General features: G+C 35.5%; 5 protein-coding genes across 12 annotated transcripts; 4 read left to right on the forward strand and 1 right to left on the reverse strand.

Moving 5' to 3' along the window:
- LOC105165329 (U3 small nucleolar RNA-associated protein 18 homolog) lies at positions 1,038 to 3,676 on the forward strand. Of its 2 annotated transcripts, XM_011084305.2 has the most exons (3): positions 1,046 to 1,198; positions 1,568 to 3,293; positions 3,399 to 3,676. In XM_011084305.2, coding segments are annotated over exons 2-3 (1,710 nt in total). In that variant the 5' UTR covers positions 1,046 to 1,198; positions 1,568 to 1,584; the 3' UTR covers positions 3,400 to 3,676. The 2 variants fall into 2 exon arrangements, with proteins under 2 accessions (XP_011082606.1, XP_011082607.1); XM_011084304.2 differs by having other exon boundaries at positions 1,038 to 1,186; positions 1,568 to 3,676.
- Positions 3,599 to 4,715, reverse strand: LOC105165330 (photosystem II reaction center W protein, chloroplastic-like). Its single transcript, XM_011084306.2, has 2 exons — positions 4,291 to 4,715; positions 3,599 to 4,108 (listed from the first exon to the last, which is right to left on the reverse strand). The coding sequence occupies exons 1-2, from the start codon at positions 4,385 to 4,387 to the stop codon at positions 3,795 to 3,797; spliced, it is 411 nt and encodes a 136-aa protein (XP_011082608.1). The 5' UTR covers positions 4,388 to 4,715; the 3' UTR covers positions 3,599 to 3,794.
- LOC105165331 (magnesium transporter MRS2-I-like) lies at positions 5,805 to 8,449 on the forward strand. 3 transcript variants are annotated; one of them, XM_020694270.1, is made up of 12 exons: positions 5,805 to 6,104; positions 6,181 to 6,435; positions 6,525 to 6,554; positions 6,641 to 6,791; positions 6,917 to 7,038; positions 7,283 to 7,357; positions 7,437 to 7,676; positions 7,771 to 7,815; positions 7,895 to 7,939; positions 8,025 to 8,072; positions 8,151 to 8,270; positions 8,352 to 8,449. In XM_020694270.1, exons 2-12 carry the CDS (start codon positions 6,196 to 6,198, stop codon positions 8,439 to 8,441), a joined length of 1,206 nt encoding a protein of 401 aa, XP_020549929.1. In that variant the 5' UTR covers positions 5,805 to 6,104; positions 6,181 to 6,195; the 3' UTR covers positions 8,442 to 8,449. The 3 variants fall into 3 exon arrangements, with proteins under 3 accessions (XP_020549929.1, XP_020549930.1, XP_020549931.1); XM_020694271.1 differs by having other exon boundaries at positions 6,189 to 6,435; XM_020694272.1 differs by having other exon boundaries at positions 5,805 to 6,435; positions 8,043 to 8,072.
- Positions 11,611 to 16,906, forward strand: LOC105165334 (E3 ubiquitin protein ligase DRIP2). 5 transcript variants are annotated; one of them, XM_020694923.1, is made up of 9 exons: positions 11,611 to 11,832; positions 11,958 to 12,033; positions 12,108 to 12,210; positions 13,057 to 13,156; positions 14,317 to 14,635; positions 14,777 to 15,219; positions 15,336 to 15,389; positions 16,131 to 16,203; positions 16,341 to 16,906. In XM_020694923.1, the coding sequence occupies exons 2-9, from the start codon at positions 12,016 to 12,018 to the stop codon at positions 16,509 to 16,511; spliced, it is 1,281 nt and encodes a 426-aa protein (XP_020550582.1). In that variant the 5' UTR covers positions 11,611 to 11,832; positions 11,958 to 12,015; the 3' UTR covers positions 16,512 to 16,906. The 5 variants fall into 5 exon arrangements, with proteins under 5 accessions (XP_020550582.1, XP_020550583.1, XP_020550581.1 ...); XM_020694924.1 differs by having other exon boundaries at positions 11,612 to 11,820; positions 11,958 to 12,037; XM_020694922.1 differs by having other exon boundaries at positions 11,612 to 11,820.
- On the forward strand, positions 17,436 to 20,058 carry LOC105165333 (signal recognition particle 9 kDa protein). The gene is made up of 4 exons (XM_011084309.2): positions 17,436 to 17,763; positions 17,879 to 17,947; positions 18,692 to 18,785; positions 19,751 to 20,058. Exons 1-4 carry the CDS (start codon positions 17,692 to 17,694, stop codon positions 19,825 to 19,827), a joined length of 312 nt encoding a protein of 103 aa, XP_011082611.1. The 5' UTR covers positions 17,436 to 17,691; the 3' UTR covers positions 19,828 to 20,058.

The following is a 24,190-nucleotide window of genomic DNA, read 5'->3' on the forward strand; positions in this document are numbered from 1 at the left end:
AACTTAAAAGTAGCTAAAGTTTGAGAGAAAATAAGTGTGGAAATATGAGAGACTTAGTTACCAAAATAACTGCATAATGCCTTAATTTAGCGCAAATTATATACCGTCGGAAAGTTGCACGTATTAGCTAAATAACAAAAACAGAATAGAAAGTTGGACTTATCTGCAAAGAGTTATGATCATTTGAAGGGGTCTTGACCAATTAACCAGATAATTTGGAAATCCGTTACCTACTGCTTGAAAAGTTGACTTCAATCGATCTAAGTGGAATTAGTTGAAGATTTTTTAGTTTGACCTGTCTTATGATGTCATGGGCACAACTGATGTATCACCCTAATTGTATGTTGAGTCATCCTATTGAATTGAGCTCATTTTTAGAGCTTTCCAAGTTAGTAAGAACAGACAAACTATAGATTTGATATTTTGCTCGTGGAGGCCTACTTGGTGCCGGCTTACCTTCTTAATTCTAGACTTGTAAAATTTTTAAGGGGACATCATTAGTATTTTCGACTTCCACTTATTTTCTTTTGTCTCAATAACTTCTTTATTTTAAAATCTTTTATTTTTTTTTTTTGTAAAAAGAATATACATTTTAAAAATTAATGAAATATTTAAGTTATTGAATCAAATATGCCGTCATGTTTGGGTGTGCCATGCGTACTAAAAAAAGTAGTGATAATTATACTTACACCTTCTAATTCACAGTCCGTTTACTTAAAAATCACTCTGACACAAAAAAAAATGAAGTTAATTTGTGTAATAATATTGACGTTTTGGGGGATGTATGTGTAATTTTAAAAGAAATAATGATGGCTTTTATAAATAATATTGACGTTCTTCATGGTATGTTGTATACAAAAAAATATGAATAATTTATATAAATAAATTATAAATTGGGAGTGTAAATATAAGTAATATCGGATATCCATTATATTCTTAAAAATAGAAAATGTTAAATAAAAAACAGTAGGGAAATCCCAATCCACAAGAGCCCATGGGCCCGTTTTCAAATAACGGAGGCCCATATCAATCTGTCCAGAAATGCTGATGAAAACCCGGCAGCCCATTTAACAGCACCTCCGACTATATGCAGCATTACAACGCGGACCCCCGAAACCCTAGCAATTCTGCCTCCGCCTTTGTTAACGTTCACTTCTCCGCCACCGAGGAAAAGTCGTAGCCGCCGGTAAACCTCGTCGTAAGCTCTCTTGTTTCTTATGATTCCCGCACTTTTGGTAGTGGGCAAAAGATGATATTTTGAGCTTTTGATGAGGAAGCTTTTGTACAATTATTTTGAGCGAACTGAATAATTACCCATGTTCTTCGTTTCTACATTTAGCTCATTAATCTACCTAGTTTGACGACATGTACATGAGATTCTGTGGATTTTCTTTTCTTTTCTCCTTCTCATATAGTTTATGCGCTATTTTGACATGCGTGCAAATATTGTTTTCATTAGCGGTTGATTATGGTGGTGCACAGTCATCAAATGAGTTGCTTGAAATTTGATGGTTTAGTTATTGATTCATCATTTATTAATTTGTGCATCTTGATTTGGTTGGAGCAGTTGGTGACTTAGCAAAGATGAGCCTGATTTCTCAAAATGCTGTACCTAAGGAGCCGGTGAAGAAGAAAAAGAAGGCGATGAAGAAAGGCGAGATTGCGCTTCTTGAAGAGGGTAAAGAAGAGGTTGAAGATGGAAACGAGATTGTTTTGGATGGTACGAGGAATCAGAAGAGAAAGAGAGGGCAGAAGGATAATGATGAGCTAATGGAAGCTGAGGAGAAGGAAATGACGAAGCTAGAGAACTTTTTGTTTGGCCCTTTGTATACTCCGGTTGAGTTCCGCAAGGATGATGAAGATGAGGCTGGAGAGGAGTTGGACAATGATTGTGCATTGTTTTTCACTGATAGAACAGCAAACAGTGTGTTGTCTGTGTATGAGGAGGACATGGATTCTGGAGATAAAAGTACTGAGGGACAGGAAAGCCGTCAAAGGAAAAAGGTCTGGGTTGATGATGAAGAGGATAAAATTAGAATAAATATAGCTAAAGTCAACAGATTGAGGAAGCTTAGGAAAGAAGAGGATGAAACTTTTATTTCTCGCTCTGAGTACGTGGCAAGATTGCGAGCTCAGCATATAAAGATGAATCCAGGCACTGAATGGGCACGTCTCGATGACCAGCCAAGAAATTATAGTTCTGATGATGAGGATTCAGAGAAAGAAACTGGGGTGGTGGTAGCCGGTGGTTATGAGGATCCCAAAGATGCAGATAATATCCTCAGAATAAATGAAGACCTTGTCGTAAAGAGGAGCATGAAATTATTACCTGGATTTCTTGAGTACTCGAGACTGGTTGATGCTAATATGAAAGATCCTTCCAGTAGTACTGTTAATTCTGTTCAGTTTCACAAGAATGGACAGTTGTTCCTTGTTGGTGGAAAGGATAAACGATTAAGATTCTTTCACATTGACGGCAAAAAGAATGACATGTTGCAGAGCGTCTTCTTTGAGGATTATCAAATTTACAAGGCTGCTTTCTTACCAGAGGGATCACATGCTATACTATCAGGCAGACGCAAGTTTTTTTATACCTATGATTTAGTTAAGGACAGGGTAGATAAAATAGGCCCCCTTGCAGGAAGGGAGGAAAAGAGCTTGGAATCCTTCGAGGTTAGTCCTGATTCTAAGACTATTGCATTTCTTGGCAATGAAGGGTATATCCTAATAGTTTCAACAAAGACGAAGGAACTCATTGGAACACTGAAAATGAATGGAACCGTCCGATCAGTAGCATTTACTAATGATGGTCAGCAACTGCTGAGCTCCGGTGGGGATGGGCAAGTTTACCACTGGGACATGAGAACGAGGTCTTGCTTCCACATAGGTGTTGATGAAGGTTGCCTAAATGGTACAGCCCTTTGTACTTCCTCTGTTGGGAACTTATTTGCAGCTGGTTCAGACAGTGGGATTGTGAACATCTACAATAGAGAAGAATTCTTGGGCGGGAAGAGGAAACCACTCAAAGCTATTGAGAACTTGACTACTAAGGTGGATTTTATGAAATTCAATCATGATGCTCAAATTTTGGCCATCATTTCCCGCATGAAGAAGAATAGCATGAAGCTGATCCACGTTCCATCACTTACTGTTTTCACAAACTGGCCTCCCGCTAATCAGACATTGCACCACCCAATGTGTGTGGACTTTAGCCCTCGTGGAGGTTTTATGGCACTGGGAGATGCTGGCGGGAGAGTATCGTTGTACAAGCTGCACCATTACCATCAGGCATAGTAAGTGTAAAACCTTAGCTTGTCATTTTTACGATAAGAGCCCACCATGTGTGCGGAGATTTGTGATCAAGTAATTGTGATAGTGCATCGTCATGGTTTTTGCAGGCAAGGATTAGGATTATTATTCATTTCATCCTCTGTATTAGTGCTTTGAGTTCAATTCAGAGACTAGGCTCCCAAAGTAAGGTTTTCCATCTTGGTCCCTCTACAGCATGGGGAAGAGCTAATTTTGTTGTTCGATTTGAGTCATTCCAAAAGTTTGGACGCACTTCATAAATGGAAATGGAATTAAGAAACAAGAATCATTTATACACAAAGGGATTGTATTCACTTATATCAATCTAACGCTTACTTTTATGGTAAACTTATGCCTGGTTATTGGGCAAAATTTAGAAAGGACAACCGAGTTGAGGAGCCACAAATTTACATGAAAGAGCAGCGGTTTACAGGCACCTCTGATATAGTTCTACACAATAAGATGAATAATAGCAATCTCGTGCTTCAAAGGGACATCCCTGACTCCTCATCCTCTTCAAGACTAGAGGTGTAGATAAAGTAGAGAGACCAAATCAAAGCAAAAACACCCAAAAGGATCCACCCCAATAGGTTGTTGCTTAGCCCAAACGGCAGCCCTGTTCCTTCTGTGCTCATTCTCTCATCCACCAGAGCCATCGCGGCCGGGCTTGACACGGCTGCAGCACAAGCAGCCACTGCAAGTGAAGCTCCCATCCCAAGAACTTTTGACTCACCTTCTTCTGGCTTTCCCACCGTGGAGCACCTCACTCTTCCAACTTTCTTCGACATCAATGGCAACCCTGACACCGAGTATGCCATTACATTTTTAAATATTACCAACTTCTCAAATGTATTAGAGTAACATATAAATGTTATAAATTTGAAAGAAGTTACCTAAATTGCAGGAGAGTTATGGGAACAAAATTTGGTCACTGTTCTGATCAATACGATTAGGGGGGAGCAGAGGGATGGTGGTTCTTACCAAGAATGGATAAGGGGCGCACGGCGGACTCCTTCCCTAGGACGGCGGCGCGTGCGATTGATGAAGTTGTGGTGCAGGCAAAGATGGTGGCCGCCATCTTTTATTTGATCAAAAGTCTCTGCAATGGCGCAGGCGCGGGTGGAATAGAAGTTTGTAGTGCGTTAGGTAGCGTCAGTTTAGGCCTCAAATTCAATTAATATCTGTGTTTGTCAAATGTGGTTACAGTGAGTGAACCACACAACTCGGGATAGATGGATTGCCCTTCATCTGTAATGACGCAACCACATTTTGCCACGTGGCGCGGAATCTCTGCGCACGCGATGGCTTCTTTGGTACTGGCCCAGGTGCACAGCACCGGAGGCCTCGGTGCTTGACTCGCCTTACTTATGCGTACCAACAATAACTTTTGTAGCAATAAATACGAAATAGATGTTTGGGTAAATTATATTTGCAATTTGAATTATGTTCGATTTTAATTTTATTTTTTCAATAATTTATCATATTAATTTGCAAATTTGTTTTTTCTATATATGATCATTTTTTGTTTGATTTTCTATTGAAAAATATTATATGCTAAACTTATGTAAAAATTATCACATAATTCTTAAATATCACATGTACACTGCGTGTGATGTCTTTTCGACAAAAAACTTGGTTGAAATAATGCAAAATTTCATTAAATTGAGATTATAGTTGATAAAAAAAAAAAGGAATTAAATGCTCATACGGCTCCTCTCTTATGTGCATAAAGAGAATAATGCAAAAAAGATGAAAATATTCTCATTATGGACTGAGCAGGGCTAGTTTTTTTACAAGAAATCTCTAGCCAACCTTCCTGCAAGAGATCTTTTCTTAACATCAAGCGTGTTGGGACTAGATAGAGAGCCTAAAAACGATTATAATTCGGATGACGAAATATAACTAACTCTAAATATTTTATCAAAAAATAGAAAAATTTAAAAAAAATCCTATGAAACGCAAAAATTAGTAGGAAAATCAACAAAAATTCGGATTTCGAATGAAATTATATAATTTGTAATTATTTAAATAATATTGTCATTTACTCTATAATTGGATAAATTGACATATAAAAAAATCTGAAAAAAGCCCAAATGTCCTCAGGTACTGAACAATTAAATGGGTTTGGAAGGGCTGGACCCGACCTCCGAAAAATAACCTGATCATAGTGACTCAATTTGAAAATGTTCACATTTTTTAGATTGATTAATAATTTACAAACAAATATTTAACTTGATTAAGTTGAAGATTTCATATATCTGAACTCGTTTTCATTGAAAAATCTAAACTCAAAATTTAAAATTAAATGCAGTGGGTAGCATAAAGAAAATCCAAAGTACAATTAGGCCATATTGCCCAAAACGCCCTCACATTCTAACATTGGCATGAATATCAGTTGATGTAAGTGATTTTTTTTTTATTTAAATTATATTTGATGGAATCAAATTTTATATTTATATATTTTTTATGTAATTAATTCAGATGGATGGAGCCAGTTGGAATTTCAGTGACGCAACATTGCATGAACTTAGCAGTGAGCACTACTCCTTTCGGCCTGCATTTCGTACTTATCATCTACAATAAAGTCGGCCCACCTTCACCATCTCCAGCCATGCATATCAGCTACCGAGGCGGAGTTCCCATCAATGGCCCCTCCACCCTCACAATCCAAGTTTCTTCATTTATCACTTTCACCCCGCATATACTTGTAACCCGTACCAAAATATCAAGATTGATTAGCACTTTCCACCTTGGACGTTCACTGAGTTGATTCAGCTACTGTAAGCTGTAAAAGGGTAAGGTCTGAACTTCCTCTTTTTTGTCCTCAAGAAATGATTGATTATTGGTTGATGGAGGGGGTTTGGGCTGAAGGAATTCAGTTGTAAGATGGCTGAGGAGGATGGGTTCATCGTGGAAGCTCAGATGTCTTTCAAGAAGAAAGGTGCGGTTTCGAGGAGCTGGATGGTGTTGGACGGTAGTGGGCAGGGGGTGGTTTTGGATTTGGATAAGTATGATATCATGAGAAGAGTGCCCATAAATGCCAGAGACCTTCGAATTCTGGACCCTTTGTTGTCTTATCCTTGTGCGATTCTGGGAAGGGAAAAGGCAATTGTCCTCAACTTGGAGGTAGATTTGACAAGATTCTCCTCTACATCTTTCTACCTTGCTTGCTTCTTTGTTTTGACGGAAAATCTGATTAGAATTCATAATTGCAGCACATCAAGGCAATCATAACAATTGATGAGGTAAGTAGTTGAAGGTTCTTGCTGATGTTTGATGCGAATAGTGATAGCAAGGATGGATGATTTTTACTGTGTTTGTTTATAAGCAGGTATTACTAAGGGATCCTCTTGATGACAATGTCTTACCAATTGTTGAAGAGCTCCAAAGGCGGTTGCCGTTGGCGATTGGCCGTGGTGAAGGAGAAGAAGAAGAGTTGCCTGAATCACGAAATAGTGAAGCTGGAACTGAGCAACAAACTGGTATTCTGCAAAGATTTGCTTCTTTTCGTTGCTGTTTTTCTATCTATGATTATAAGTACTGTGCTATTACTTGATGTTAGTGAGAGTAACTCATGACAGTTTAATTGAGTGATGTTTCGTCGTAGAGTTCCCGTTTGAATTCCGAGCTCTAGAAGTAGCATTAGAAGGTATATGTAGCTCTCTTGATGCTCAAACTAGAGAATTGGAGGTTGCTGCTTATCCTGCTTTGGATGAGCTGACTGCTAAGGTGATTGGATTTATCCTCCTCTGTTTCAATTGCATTTTAATGTTGGATGTTTCCGTCCCTCCAGAATACAGCAGCCTAATATTCACCGAAAATTTGAGATTCTTGTACGCATATGTTGCTCATAAGATGCATTTTCTGTGAGCTTCGTTGTTATGTTTACAATCAATAAACTTATCTCCATGGTAGTGGGATTTATGATTATAGTTAATATTTCGTAGTAAACTTGTTATAATCGTATATGCAGACAAGCAGTCGAAACTTGGATCGTGTGAGAAAATTGAAGAGTTCTATGACAAGATTAACGAGTCGGGTTCAGAAAGTACATCTCTGTTCCTATATTACCGATCAAGATTTGAGGGGTGGTGTTGGAGATTACTTGTCTTGTTTAATGTTTCCAGGTAAGGGACGAACTAGAGCAGCTTCTGGATGACGATGACGACATGGCCGACCTTTATTTGTCAAGAAAATCTGCCGTGTCAGCTTCCTCACCCACCGATTTTGGAAATGCCAAGTGGCAGCTGACAGCCGATGAATCCCCAACAATAAGCTCAAAGATATCCAGGAATAGCAGCAGGACAAGTGCAGTCACCAGTAGTCAAGAGGAAAATAACGTCGAGGAACTTGAAATGCTGCTTGAGGTTGTCTGTTCGTTTTACTGCAAGAAACTGAAGTTCTTCTCTTCATACTTTCATAGTAAAATCATTAATAATGTATATCTGCTGTGTTTCGCAGGCTTACTTTGTACAAATCGAAAGCACAATGAATAAGCTGACCACGGTATGCCAATCCATTACTCCAGTGTTTGTGAGTACTATGCAGTAGTCTGAATATTCAGATCTCTTTCTTCTCATTGCAGTTGCGAGAATACATTGACGACACAGAAGATTACATCAATATTCAGGTAACGTTAAGTTTCAGACCGCCAACATCGATGTTTTACTAGATTTCTAGCAAGAACCGGGACATATACTCTGCATTTGACAAAGCTGTCTTTTCCATCGCAGCTAGACAATCATCGGAATCAACTTATTCAGGTCTAGCAACTCTTCCTACTCATCTACATCTTCATATCCTTTCGTCCTAGGCTCATGATCTCCACAATATTCATGCAGCTAGAACTGTTCCTAAGTTCCGGGACTGTGTGTTTGTCTATGTACTCTTTAGTTGCAGCCATATTCGGGATGAACATTCCGTATCCATGGAGGGAAAACCATGGCTACCTGTTTAAATGGGTAATACACATCTGCAAATTCTCTCCATGCAGGTGAATAAGAGCAGTTCATCATGGTGTTAATGCATTACTTCTTGTGTAGGTGGTGATGCTTACTGTACTTGCTTGTGGATCGTTTTTCTTGTCGATAATCACATATGCTCGTCACAAGGGTCTTGTTGGTTCTAATTGAACACACTATGTTCGTTGAAAAAGGCAACGCAACCCCCTGAACTAAAAACGACGAAAAAAGGCAATGCGGTAAGCTTCGTCTCATGGGGATTTTTGCGGTATTAGTGTTTTAAGAAGGGGGTGAAATGCAATTAACTCCTCAATTTCTACGTCGTAGACCTAAAGTTATGTAGATTGGGGTTAATTTGGATCTTTTTTATTGTAAAATGACGTTGCATCTTATATTTTATTTTATATATACATGAGACATGAATAAATGTATTTTATTTATATGATCTGTATGTATTAAATATAAGGGTAAATTATAACTATATTTTTTAAAATTTATCATAATTACCTCAATAGCCGTATATTAAATTTTAAGGAAGATAGCCGTAATTTTTCCTAAATATACTACAAAATGCAAGATGGACAATAATTTTGAAATAAATGACAGGGACTGGATTGCAAATATACGAAATTGACGGTGTTTTTGGCTGCGGCAGCAAAATGTTGTCTATTTTTGTCCGAATTAATGTCCTTGGCCATGAGTTGGTCCAATTTAAATTTGAAACTTTCATGTCAACATAAATGCTATTAATTTATTTACAGTATGTCATGTGGAGTAATAAATTGAACACTTGTCCAAAATTTGATCAAACTTTTATTATGTAACCCACAAAAGCTAAGGCAATTAAAACATGTTGGGCTCATTTAATATCACAAAAATCATGATATCTTTTATTCATACTCAAAATATTTAAATAAAATAAAACTTAATTTATATAATTAAGCGTATGGTTATATTTTGAGTTTGCATGAATACGAAATTATTGACAAAGTTAATTGATTAAAAAAATAAATATTTTAAAAATAAATAAAAATATTTAAGGGTACTTTTATCAATAAATATTTTGTCACGTAAGTTAGTTATTATAATAATTAACCAGTGTCGTAACACTATGACATTCGATGTATGTGCATAATTCATTTATTTTATTATATTTGTTTAATTAAATAAAATTAAATTGAATAACTGATCAGAATATATAAAGTTAATTAAAATTTTAATGTACAATAAATAAAGTTTTTCTTGATACAATGAATTAATTAAAAAAATAGTTATTTGTGAAAGAAAGAAGTATAAGTAATGGTATATTACATTTTTTCCACTAAAAGTAGTTTCTGTGAGGTTTTTAATTTTAACTCGATTGCATCGGTTAGAATCACATTGTAAGTACATTGCACTTATTATATAATTAATTTATATTTAAAAAGCAACGAGTAATGTCAAAGTAAAAAAAAACTAGATATATCGACCAAATTTAACATGAATAAATTTTCTAAATAATGTATTGACGTATTTGCCTCTGCTGTAGATAACTTTCTGAACTTTTAAACGAAGGAGAAAATTGTCAAACCAAGATATACATTTGTTTATTTTTTAAATAAATTACAACAGGGACCCTCTGAAATTTGCTATAATTACAATCAAATACCCCTTAGTATTAATAATCGTCTAATCAATATCCTCTCATGACAACTAATTTTAGAAAAGTATTTGTTAGATGTTAGAGTATCATGAGTTTTTAAAAGATTACTTATATTTTTTAAATAATAAAAAATTATTTCTAATTATTAGAAAATTTATGAAAGTTCGTTGTAGTTTATTCATATATATTTTTTAATGTTAACATGCGGAGCACATGCTAAAATGCGCCAAAACTTGCATAAGCCCTAAACGACACCATGCCGTTGATCAACGGAGCATGATAATCTGCGCACTACAAGCGGCCCCACACGCCCCCGGACTATTCTGCAATATCGTTTTCGAGATCTGCAGGTCCAATATTTCTCAAAAATCAATAAACTATTAAATTTAAATCAATATTTATATATTTCTTGCAAACAAATTTCGACCGCTTCTTATTATTTCATAATAGTCGAAAATACTTTCGAACATCAAAAGATCAAAAGAAAACAAATTATATACTTCTATTTTTTTCTATTATGTAATATATATATAACAAATAAAAATCCAAAAGAAAAAAAGAAAAGGAGTGTTGCATATATATGTGTTTCGGGTCGAGGCCGCAGGTGATGCGGCGATCTGAGCTGGATATGGGGTCCAATGTCCGCGTTGGATTATTAATGAGAGGTGGGACCCGACTCCGGACCTTGAATTGGAAAATGGGTTGTCCTATAAACACAACTCGTTAAACTTGCTGAGGTGGTGTTAAGCTAAAATTCGTAAATATTAAATTAGGATCCACCGGTAATAATGGGATCACATAGCTATATCTCATGGTAATTAATGCATGTATTGCCAAATGGAGTCAACTGGTATGTATAGAGCGTCAATTTGCTATGGATTGTATCCACTTAGACATCAATAATTGTTATTTTGAGTTGGTTTATTACTCCGATCCAATGAAAAATGCGTTAATCATTGACCTGTTTAGTTATTTTTTTTGTTCTTGAAGGGTAAAATAGACAAATAAAGGGTTATATTCTATTTCTGCCGTGTCTATCCATTAAGAATGACAATGGTCCGGATGATACCCAGACCCACCTAATTTATTTTTTTTCTAAAAATATTTTTTGTATACCATAAATAAATGTATATAAAATAAACGTATTTACTTATTTCTATATTTAAAAGAAACACATTTTTAGTTATATTTTATTTTTTAAAAATGCAATTTCTTTGTGAATAAACTATTGACTATTATCTATGAGATAAATACACATATATTGGATAAATATTTTTTTATTTACTTGAAAAGTATATAAAAATAAATAATATTGATTAGATTCTTTTGGAGAAATATTAATATTTTTTTTATCTAAAAAAATTGTTAAATTTTATTTGACGGAATAGAGCTCATTGAAGCTATCACATCTGCGGATATGTGGCGCTTAGGTAGATAGCTTCAATATATAGATAAATTCTTTGAAATTTGTCTGAATTTAAAAGAATTTTAAATTCTTTGTATTGTTAAAATTGATGGATCTTAAAGTGATTTGAATCTTTGTTTAATTATTCATAAATTCAAAATATTTATATCCAAATGGAACATATTTTTATTTAAGAAATGAAATAGCGACTCTGCTTGAAAATTTCAGAGCTGAGAATGCACTTCTTACAAAAATTTAAACTCTCCTTAAATAGTAAAAAGTCGTATATTTGGTTCATGCTGATCGTAACAACAAATCCCCTCTCTCTTTCTCTCTCTTCTCTCGCTCGCTCTCTCGATTTCGACACCCAAACCACCCACACACAAAAACACACACAGACACTCACACATACGCACAGATCATCCACAAGGCGCCACCCCTCTTCAGCCCACGTTCTCCTTTCCGGGCTTTCCCCCAAATTGAATCGTTCCTCAGATTTACAGGTCTTTATACCAGTAATCCCTCGCAAATCCTCGTCTATTCCTTGCCTCACTTGTACTCCATGTTTCTTATCTGAGGAGCTCGTTGTTGAATGCATCTGTGGTATTAATTGTGGGTTTCGTTTATTGGATTAATGCAGATAGAGTAGACGGAGAAGGAATGGACGTAAATCCGAGCCCTTGTGCGTTTGCGCTAGCATGCACCGCATAAGATACGTGGGTGGGTTCGAGAAAGATAGTTTTATTATTTTGTTGATTTAGGTGAATTGGATAATAAGATGTCGCATCAGGTGGTGAAGGTAAGGCGGGAGGCGGTGGCGCCATGCATGACATGCCCTCTCTGCCACAAGCTCTTCCGCGACGCCACCACTATTATTGAATGCCTCCACACTTGTGAGCATGCTGCTTCTTCTCGTGTTTGCTCTAATTTCTTGGATTCCTGATTTCTACTTGTAATTCGTGGTCGCTTTTTTTGGATTTTGACTTGTTTTCAATTTGAGGTGCTTTTTGATTTGGGTTTTGCTGTAATCTGGGTTTTCTTTGTGTGGATTACATGTTAATGATCTGGGTTTTCAGATGTGGTTTTGGGTTATTTGTGAATTTTCATTTCTACGAGTGTGTGTTTGTGTGGCTTTGGTCTGCACAGTAGACTGGGCGGCGTTTACGAATTTATGGTTCATCGGGAATTTGTCAGTTCACGACGTGTTCATGTGAGCTGAATTGGTAGAAAGTTTTTGCTGAATATTTAGTGCAACGGGAATGTTGATTAATTATTGGAAGCGGATAGTGATCTCCTTTGTTTTTTGTTTTATTAACCAAAAACTGAGTTATATTGAGACTCTTTCTGTTATGGTTGGAACATGGGGACAGAGGTACAATCCAATCCTTACGTCAGGTGGGAGAAACTTTTTCAGTCAAAATCTTCAAGACGGCTGAGCAATCTTAGCAGTGGGTGGTCTATTCTTGCCTTGTTTTGTATATTGAACCCAAACATCATAGGTTGCTTGATAAGAAAGGCTTTTTACAGGGGTAATTTCTTCTACAATTTGTTACTTGTCTCACAGGACCAGCCCAGTTATATAATTGGCTGGGAGGTACTTTTACATGCTTTATGCCAGACTAGTTTCCGGCCTTTGATGTTTCTCAGGAGAAAGTTCCTTCAACTAATATCTGTCTTTTATAATTCTAAAATATTTTTAGATGAGGTATATGATACTCTTTTCTATAAATTTTATACAGTTTGCAGGAAATGCATTTACAAGAAGCTCTCAGACGAGGAGATGGACTGCTGTCCAATATGCAATATCGACTTGGGATGTGTTCCGTTGGAGAAGTTGAGGTCAGATCTGCTAGCATCTTGTCATTTTCTTACTCGGGTTAGCTGAGACATACAGAGTTATAAACTTGCATAAACATAAGTTGTGTGTCTAGTCTTTCTAGTCCTTTTTTGAAATGGAAACATAGAATGCATGTGATACTATTTAAGGTAAATGAGGGTTTATTCATGACTTACTAATTATAAGAATCATGATAACAGTGATACTTAAAGTCTGCTCTCAAACCCTCTGAAAAATGTATGTTCTTAATCAGTGTGGTCGTTTATATCTTTCTTTTTCTATTTGTTATTTCACCTTCACAGTAGCCTTATTAGATTGCAATTTCTTGGTTGTTGTTTGTGGATATTTCGGCTTTGTATGGTATAGTTATGAGTTTTATAGAGGTGATGGGAATAAAAAGGGAGCTTGTGATCTAAACACACTTCACATGTCAGAAAATCTGTCTTCTTTTTGATTGTCCAAAGTCCCTTTTTACAATGGCACAAAGGGCTATTTATACCCTTTAGGTAATTAATGCAGGGGTGTAAGTTCGTTTTTACCCCTCACCAATTGCTAACATGTGGGTGTAATTCACTAATTATGGGTAATCTACTAATTATAAATTAATTAAAAATATGTGGATTTGATCCCTTGATACTTTGGAAATGACATCTTTGTCCTGGGTCAAATTCTTCCTCCATTGAGAGGAATGCAGATATTATGGTCTTTCAGTGTATAATATGCTTCTGGTGGTCATTATATGCTTTTTGCCTGATATGCTTGTGATGTCTTGATTGAACTTGCACTGAAATAGGACAGTGATTTTGTGCAGTTTTCATGATAAAGAATAGAGAAATGCTGGAAGTAGTTCAGGAATAATGAGACCGAGAAATCTAGATACTGGAGTCTTTCATAACTGTAGTGAATGAAGATTGATACTAACTGCTCATGTATAACCTTTTTACACTTAAGTGGGCATTGTTTTCTTTAGTATAAACTTTCTGTCATATCTTCAGGAACTTGCATCAATAAAGATTAATCATAGCCCAGGTTGTTTGTGCACTTCACTGATGTGCTCATATTTGCTTTTCTTTTGCATATATGTTGGGTCATTAATGTTTTATTAATCTGGAGGGAACAAAAAATGTTTTCCCTTAGCAATTAACTGAGAGTTTTTAATCAGGGCGGATCATAATTTGCAAGATGTAAGGGCAAAATTATTTCCTCATAAGAGGATCAATGTGAAGGCCCCTGAACTTGTAACTCCTGTTGTGTTGCCTGCCAAGAGAAAGGAAAGATCTCTTTCATCATTGGTGGTCAGCACCCCCAGAGTATCGACACAGATTGGAATGACCGGAAGAAGATCAAAATCTGTTGCAAGAAAAGCATCAAAAGGTTCCAGTTTTATCATAGAAAAACCAGTTTCAAACTCCATTGAGGATCAGCCTGACAGCTCTAGCTCACCAGAGTTGTTGAACAAATTTACTCAGAACCTGAGGCAGGTATGGTGTATAGTTCTGAACTTTGTGAAGATCCACATGGCACTCCTTCGTGGTCTTCATAGCCTTGTTCATATGTTACAAATACCAATTTTCATGCTAACTAAAATTGTTGTTGCATGATCCAAAAATATATTGTTACAGAACTCTGCTGCTGGCGAGCCATCTAATCACCCTAACTCCGATAGAGGGAGAGGGAATGGTCCTGATTATTGGGAAGGAAAAGTTGATCTCTGGAAACCTTTAACTTGTTTGGTTGAAGCAGCAAATAGGAGCAAGTCGTCTAAGTTCAGCACACAAGGAACTCTTGCTAAATCTGAAGAGCAACTTTCATATGAGAATGAGGGTCTTCCTAGGAAAACCAAGAATAAGGAACAAAGAAAGAAATCAAAAGTTAAAGATGAGAAGAATTACGGTGACCATGCCCCTCCAGAATCTGAAAGGCCTAAAAAGTTTAGTAGAATCCGTGAAAAGGCACGGAATTTTGGAGAATTGGCTCCCCCCCAGGCTGTGCTCGATGCTGCCAGTGCTAAACTTGACAGAAGAACTTATCCAATTTGGTTCTCGTTGGTCGCCTCTAACGATGTGTAAGCAGTTTATGTCAATTCTTGCAAGGATTAAATCTTCTGAAGGACCAAATATGTGGTTATATTATATATATAGACCTATATGATTTCTCTAACTTTCTGTTATATACTTCCAGGGAAGGAGATGCCCCACCCCTGCCTCAGATTTCAGCAAGTTACTTGAGAATAAAGTTAGTTCTCATTAGCTTTTGTCATCCTGGCTGTTGAATGGTCATTATTTTGAATTGAAAGGGGTACCTTTTAAATTGTGACCTGCCTTATTTTTTCACTGTTGATGACTAATTTATGTATGTACCTTGCCTAGTTTCATCTTGCTTTTAGGCTTCTCACTGGTCCTCTTAGTTAGTGGTATTTTATGTTTGAACTTGACACATAACCACCAATCTGTAAAATGACAGGATGCCAAAAACTTGAGTTGATAATGAATTAATTAGTGATCCTTCTGTAAATGCGAAGTCAGGAGAGTTATTAGGATTGAATGACTGCAGACTTACTATGTGAAACTCCAGTAAGTTGAAGATTTATTTGTTGATTATGCTATCTGAATTGTTTGGGTGGACTCCTGCAGATCACTGAGTATGATTCTCTTTTCTTCCCTCTGGGGCTTTTTGTGAATTGCAGCCTCAATGTTTTCCAAATTCATTTTCATGAAGAAAAAAGTTGCAACTTAAGGTTTTAATTAAACTTATCCTCCTCCTTTCTGGCATCAGACTTATGTAGTATGATAAAGCTTCTACAGTTTCTCCGGTCCAGCCGGAGTATTTAACCATATGGGAGAAAAAATGTAACTTCTTGGCTCCTGTGGAATTGAAATTCTGATGTTAGACTTGCATACTTTATAGTTCACAAGAAATTTTTTCAGCATGGGTATATTGGAAGGAGTTGTCCTTATATCACTGCATTCTTCACAGGGATGGAAATATACCTGTTTCTTTTATTCAAAAGTACCTCAAGAGGAAGTTAGATCTCACAAGTGAAGCTGAGGTAATCTCATTCCTATGATCTAATTACTGTTGACTTCTGTGCCAAACTAGGTCATGTTAGTTTGATATAATCTACAACACCTACACATGGGCTTTTGCAAGGAACTCTTTTGTTTGAATTTATCTGATCATTCATAGGTTGACATCAAGTGCATGGGACAGACGATCATCCCCACATTGACGTTGAATAATCTAGTTGATCTGTGGCTTCAGACAACTAGCACTGAGAGAGTATCAGCCACAATTGGCTCATCCGCGAAGGAATTCGTGATGGTACTGAGCTACGCTCGCAGAGTCCCTGATTCTTGAACGCTTGTGCCACCATTTTTCCCTCCCGTCCCCAATAATATCTCTATAGTATTTAAGTTTCAGTAGCAGTAAGCTTTTCCAATTCCCGGCACTGTACGCCCGTTTTGAGCCATTTCTTACAACTCTTGCAACTCTGGCCTTGGTACTAGGCAGCACGTTCCTAAGAGTTGCCTGGAAGCTAGTAATGTGAATCTGTGATTAGCTTTCCAAGTTGAGCTTCTAATGTATGCTCTAAATCTGGGATGTTGTAGTTTTTGACAGTCAGTGGACTTGAAGCACCTATGTCTGTTTTATTCTCTGATTCTGCACTATAGTTATCACCTTGGACTTGGACATATTGTTGTATGGTTCTTGATTATGTTAACGGAGTAGGAAAGCATAGAAGTTTATGATCATGGCATAGTTGACGAGGAAGTGGTTCAGGTGGGCGGCGCGTGGGGAAGAGCATTTGGTTAGCCGATCAGCCTCCACCTCCGCCGTTGCCTCCATTTTGATACTATTAGGTACATGTTCACCAATCCATATATCCGTTTTCATACTATTGAACTGCATGACATTTTGCAACTGTAAAAATTAATCTAAATTCAACTCAATTGAACAGCTAACTTTGAAGTTTGATAATTTTATTACATTTGTGAAGGTAAGTAAGTAAAAAACACTAAATTACTCGAAATGAATCCATATATGACTCCAGTGTAATTTAATAAAGTGCTAAATCAATACCCGATTTTAAGTATTAGAAAAGAATTCAAACAAAATTTGAGTAATCTTGGACTTTTTCTTCACTTTTAACTCCCTCCATTAATTAATCAACAAAACTTACGAGCAAAGGGAGAAAATTGTTTTTCTCTGTTGTCGATCTCTGAGAAAAAAGCGTGTTTGGGAATTAATGAAAGAAATATTTGAATATATGCAAAAACGGTGAACAATTCGCTCCAAAGACCCGACTAACTTTGTCAAATTGTAGGAGCAAAAGATCACTAATACGCGGAAACGACACCGTTCCTTCGTAACCTCTAAACTGGAGGAAAGCCTTGGACCCTCAGACAAAACTGGGAGCAGTCGAATTTACGGCCGCCGATTTCTCCTCAAACCACCGTTCTTCGGTTCATATACACTGACGAATTACGAAGAACGCAACGTTCGCTGCAAACCCATCTTCGGAATCGAATTCTCCAGAATGGTATATATCGCATCTTGGGACGATTTTGTGGAAAAATCAGTTCAATTGTTTCGTGCTGATCCCGAGAAAGTAATTCTCTGACCTACGTTTTTTTTTTTAACTCATTTATTTCGTAATTTTGTATTTTCTATTTTAGTTCTCTTTCGTGCGATTATGATTGATATTGCTTGATTGTGTGTTGCAGACTCGTTATGTGATGAAATATCGGCATTGCGATGGCAAATTGGTCCTGAAAGTGACTGATGATAAGGAGGTATAATCGTGTATATTTCTGATCGTTTTAACTACTTTGAAATGCACAGAGTGTTGTTGATGCTGGTGCTGTAATTGTCGTGCTTGTTTTGTTTCGGTTCTTTATGGATTCAGCGATAATTTGATGATCTTTTGTTGGTTTTCGTTTTTTCTGTTTTTGGAGACATGTTAAGGTTTCTTTATTAATAAGCTGTTGTTAGGCAGTAATGTTTTTCGAAAATTGGATTTTTGGAGGCAGTGAGGGCCTCAGTTTGAATGGTTAAGATTACAGTTGGGTTGCTTCCGCTTTCCCCAATGAGCTATGTCCAATCAAGAGAATGTCCCTTTATCTTCTATTGCATGATTTTGCCCTATTAATATGGCCCTAACTGCAAATGTAAAAGACAAAAACATCCTGGTTGGGCAAATGCCAGTAATGGGAATGCTAATTTGTTATCCTCAGCAGTTGTGCTTTTGTCTTTATCACTTCATCGCATGGTACATAAATGTTTTGCCAGGTGAAAGTTCTTTTTTTTCCAGTTTGAGTGGAATGTCACTTGTCAACAGTTTGATCAGTGTTCTAAATCAGATTGCAGTTTCGCATGTCCAAAAATAAAACTTTAAGGTGCTTGAGCTATGTTAATCATTTCTACAGTGACTAGCACTAGCAAAATTTGAGAATAAGAATTTACTTGCGTCAATAGAATGTTAAACCTTAAACTATTGAGTATCTTCCCTACCTAATGGCTCTTTGCTTTCTTATCAGTGTATCAAGTTTAAGACAGACCAAGCACAAGATGCTAAAAAGATGGAGAAGCTCAATAATGTATTCTTTACTCTGATGGCCCGTGGACCAGAAGGTATTCTTTTGAGGTTTTTACTAGTCTAGACACTTTGTCTGCTACTGGAAATTGTTATTATCATTGGCAATGCTCATCTTTTCTGGAAATGGACTGGAGGAGGCGGAAGTAGGGGAATTTGAGATTGGTATATTTCAGTTTGCTGCAGTCATTGTGTAGGCAGAACTGAGAACAGACCTTAGGGACTTGGGATTTGATATGTTTGGTATATATCACTTCTTGGTCTTTTGAAGTAGGAATTGGTAAAAGCATTCAATATTTAGATAGTATGAGTCAGTCGATATCTTTGTGGAAGTATTAGTTTTTCATTTCTGGAGGTCACATACTTATCCAGCAAGGTGTTGATGTATATGCCTCTGATCGCTCATGGTGATCTTGTCCTCTTTGGGTTCTGAGCAACTTCACGTGATGCTTCCTTGCAAGTGTGTACTGGAATTGCAGTTCATCAAGAGTGCCTTGAAATTACTGCACAGTTTTTAGGCACCTTCTGTCTTCAGGGTTCCTGGAGTCAATGCTTAAGTCGTTTTGTAAAATTGGGTGATAATGGCAAGATTTCACTGGAAATGACCAAGCAGCATGTTTCTGTACTTTTTTGGTTCTGCGATTCTTCAATTTGCAGAGGCCTACTCCTTGCCAACTACCTCAAACGCAAGTCTTATTGGGGTAGCTTTCTTGTGTGATGTGTATTCTGAAATTAGAATTTCTTCCTTTGCCCTGTTCTCCAGTTTAACTCCAATATTTTACGTACAAAAAATGAGAGAATTTGCCTGCTATCTTATGAAGTAGAAATTGCATTCAGTCTTTCAACATTACTGCTTCTTGATGCCAATAGACATATTGGTAGCAGTTCTTCATTCCACTTATGTGTACAGTTCTTTGCGTACAGAGATTTTCTTTTCTCCATTTCCAGCATCAGATTTTTGTGCTTGCCTAATCCAATGAGGTCCTCTGTATTTTGTCTTCAGCTGATATATCTGAAGTTGGTGGAAAAGAGCAAGCAGAGGCACAGCCAGCCAAGAAAGGAAGGGGAAGGAAACAATAGTGACTTTCAATATCTTGACTAGCTTTGGAACAAAATCACAGCAGTCGTGAAATGATTTATCAAAAAATTGGTTTCTAGTTCCGGTTCATTTTGGTTGCAGAAGAATTTTGACTCTCTATTATTACTTCTTTTTTTTTTTTTTCTCTAATGAACTCCGCTGCGAACTCCTTGATGCTAACTTATTCCAATTGGCATGGTAAGGTGGGCTATGATATTTCAGTTTTCCCTGGCTATCAGTTGCATATTATTGACAACCTTATGGTTTTTGTACTGCATCTCCCAATACTTCCTGAGATATCTTAAGATTATGATCACCATATTTTCCTGATTAATTTCCTTTGAAATGTGTATGATTTGTGCTATCTTCTATGACTCTAATGCCCTTAAAAGCAAGTATCCAAATTCATATATTAGCCTACACATTGTCTGGTAATGATTGCTTCAGTTCATTACTCTTTTCCAGTCGTTGGTATTTCTCTTTTCCATTCGATAAAGTGGACCCTCTTCCTTTTACCTCCAAAACCACAGCTACATGCATGAATCTCCATGAAATTGTCTGAACTGCTGCTCTTTGTGCATGGTCAATTCCCTGTCAAGGACAGATTTATGGGGAGACACACAAAGGAGGAATAACTAAAGTGAGAAGCCTTTGATTCAGTTCAATAAAAATCTGGTCCTGCAATATTATTATCATCAGTTTTGCTGTTAAAAAGGTACGTATACATACATGCATGTAAATTATTATCAGTTTTTCATAATGGTCTAATCTGTCAAAGCAATGTCTTTATCAGATCCCAAATCCCAAAGTGCAGATTTGCCTTTATATGCTTTTTTAGCATACAAAAGGTAAAGTTTTGCCTCAAAAGTATGTTAAATTCTTCCCTTTTCCCTCCTCTCTATAACTAAAGTTCTAAGTATGTTGATCTCAACATTTCGCCCTTGGCAAATGCACTTACACTTTTTATACAAAGTTTCTACCATAACTTGATGGATTTTACATTTCTTTTTCTAGTTCAACCGTTGGACGAAACAATTATTCAAAATAAACTATTTTTAATATTTTATGATACATTGTAAAAATTTCCATTTTTGGAATCGAAACATCGTTCTAACTACATCATAGATCAGATCAAGATCAACATAAGACTATCATGCATCAGTTCAGATCTTTTATTATAAATATATGAAATATTATAATGGGAAGAAGAAGAAGAAATGTAATGGGATTAATGTGAGTAGGTAATAGTAAAAAAATTGATGATGTAGCTGAAAAGTGAATTTTGCAGGCATCCAATGACTAATGGTGTATGTGTTATATTGAGATAAGATTAAATCATAGTGTTTCTCCACTAATCAACCCCAAAAAATATTAAAAAAAGTAACAAGTAAGACACTATTACTGATAAGTATAGGCCAATTAATTTACTAAGTGTGTGATTAGTGATTAGTGATTAGGACATTATGGTCTTCTTCCCAATCGGCAACATGGTACAGCTGGCCACCATGACTTTTGAGCACCACCACCTTCTTCAACAATTCTCATCCTTTTTTCTAAATGAAGAAAAATAATTTATTGTTATTAGGGTTAATTATACTTAGATCCCCTATAAATATGTTGGATTACACATTTTTTTTCAAAAAAAAGATTAAGATACATTTACAGTCTTTTTGAAAAAAATTTATTTACACCTGACCTTTTTTCGTTAAGATTTGGACATAAAATACAGATGTAATTGCTCTTATTTAATATTTTTATATTTATTTTTATACTTATAAAGGAATAAATATAATACATATGTGAGGCGAGGTTAATAACATTATATTTTTTTTCATTAGTACAAAATTGTTTAATGAAAACGTTAAATGAGAGTTGACTTTAAAATTTATACAATTGTTTTTGCTTGCGTGTATTTTTTATCTGAATTCTAATAAAAAGAAATTATATGTAAGTAATGTATTTTAGGGGGTGAGTATAATTTTAATTTTTAAAAAAATATGATTTCATATTTTTAAAAGATATCAAACTGAAATTAATCCTTATTATTACTATTATTATTATTATTATTATTTATAGGTATCCAAACAAAGGACAAAGGTTTTTTTTAAGGGTAAAAGTCAAACGTGTTTTTCCTAGCTGTGGGGCCCGTTTCCACCAGTGACGACAAACATAGTGTCACCCGGGCGCACGGTAGACACCAACCCCCGGGGTGGGTTAAATACAGTCTTGCTGCCGTGTTTGGTGTACGTGTGTGCTTTGTTGCCGGTATCCCCATTCATACGTGGCGAGCTTTTGTTGGTTGCAACGGCTGAGGAGATGGTTCTCTCGGGCTCCGCGTATGGTGGCGAACATTTTGTAAGTTGCGCCGCGGTGGACGAGAGAAAAACCCCTCTGAAAACAATTTTCGATTTTTTACACAATTTTTACCCCCGTATATTCTCAAAAAAACCAAAAAAAAAATTCTGTGATAAATAAATTAGCAAAAAATCCTCCTATAAAAAAATAAATAGGAAAAAATACCCCCTTGGTCTATTTTTAGGTTTTTTTAAATTTTTTATTTAAATAATTATAGTTATGCCCTTTATCATAAACATTAAATTAATTTAAAACATAGAAAAATAAAAGAAAAACAAAACTGCAACCTTTTTTATATATTCTAAATTAATTTAATTATTTACGATAAAAGGTATAAATATAATTATTTAAATAAAAAATTTTAAAAAAATTAAAATGGACCAAGGGTATTTTGCCTATTTAACTTTTTCACAAGGGATTTTTTGTACTAATTTATTTATCATAGGGGAATTTTTTTTATCTATTTTGAGAACACAGGAGTAAGTTGCTTTTTACCCATTTAATTTTTAACGTAAAAAATATAAAAATACATATAAAAGACTATAACATGGTATTTCAATTTATATTCTTCCATTAGTGAAGTGCATTATGGATCATTTTTTGGTCTTCAAAAAATATTATTAAAATATTTTAGTCCTTATTTTACGTGTTACAATTTTAATTTATCAAGTTACTATTAGATTCCATTCCTGTCGTTAAAAATCTTCGTTAAAAAATAACAAAGATTCTCATACGAGAACACGTATATTACAAATTGAGGCAAAAATTAACAGTTGTATATTATCACTATTACTCTTTAAATCGACTCATCCAAAATCTCAATCCTCAACCCAAAATATGATGAATTTGACGAATCATTCGCATAGCTTCTACTCATGACTACAAATGTGATGTTTCTTTGAATGACATATAATCAAATTTTTACATTAAGAGGAGGAGGTTTTGAGTTGTTTTTGGCATAGAAAGTTTGGAGTCAAAAAATAGGTTTATATGATCATCAACCAATTTGGGTGCCATAATGCACCTAATGTCCCCTTAATTCCAATCCCACGTGCATACTTTGTTAGCTCCTAACGGAGATTTAACAGTACGGACTGAATTTGTTTAAATAATAAAATTGTGGGACCAAAATCGTAACTCATAAAATAAGGAGGACTGAAAACGTTTTAGTGGTATTTTGAAGGGACAAAAAATATAATTTTCTCTTTCTCGCCCAACTTAATATTTTTTACTACCAAATTATTATTTAATAATATTAGATAAATTAAGTTTGCTGCATTTCATGATGAAAAAGAGAAAGAAGGTCATAATTGGAAAATGGTAATGATATTAATGGGTTAATTATACCTAAATCCTTTTAAAAATGTGAAATTACGTTTTCTACCAAAAAAAGTTTTAAATTTACACTTACACATTTTTAAAAAATTTACTGTTTACATCTAACCTTCTTTCCTTAGGACTTGGACGTAAAATACTGACGTGAGCAAAGTATTGCATAAACTTTTATTATCACTTTTTATTTAACATTTCTATGGAATAATTTTATACTTATAAAAAAAAATATAATGATGTTACCTTCACTCCATATATAGTTATGACATTTACTCTTTTATAAATACAAAAAAAAAATATATGAGAATGTTAAATGAGGGGCAAAAATCAAAATTTATGTAATTTCTTTTGTTAACATCACAATTTTTCATCCAAACTCTGACGAATGGGAATTAAGTATATATAGAGAATTTTTGAAGGGGTTGTAAGTATAATTTTAATTTTTTTTGAAAAAAATATAATTTGGTATTTTGAGGAGGGATGTACGTACAATTAACTTTTAATTAATTAAAATATTTCGATTTCTTAATTTGGTGTTTTTTTTTTCAAATTTAAAAAAGGAAAAAAGGGGGGTGGGTTGGATGGTGTGAGAAACTGCTGGTCCGAAAGAAAAACAAATAAATATAGGAAGAGAGAGAGAGAGAGAGAGGGGGGGGGGTGGGAGACAAAAAGGCAAAA

Source organism: Sesamum indicum, linkage group LG6 (assembly GCF_000512975.1).
Source record: "Sesamum indicum cultivar Zhongzhi No. 13 linkage group LG6, S_indicum_v1.0, whole genome shotgun sequence".
Classification (NCBI taxonomy): Eukaryota; Viridiplantae; Streptophyta; class Magnoliopsida; order Lamiales; family Pedaliaceae; genus Sesamum; species Sesamum indicum.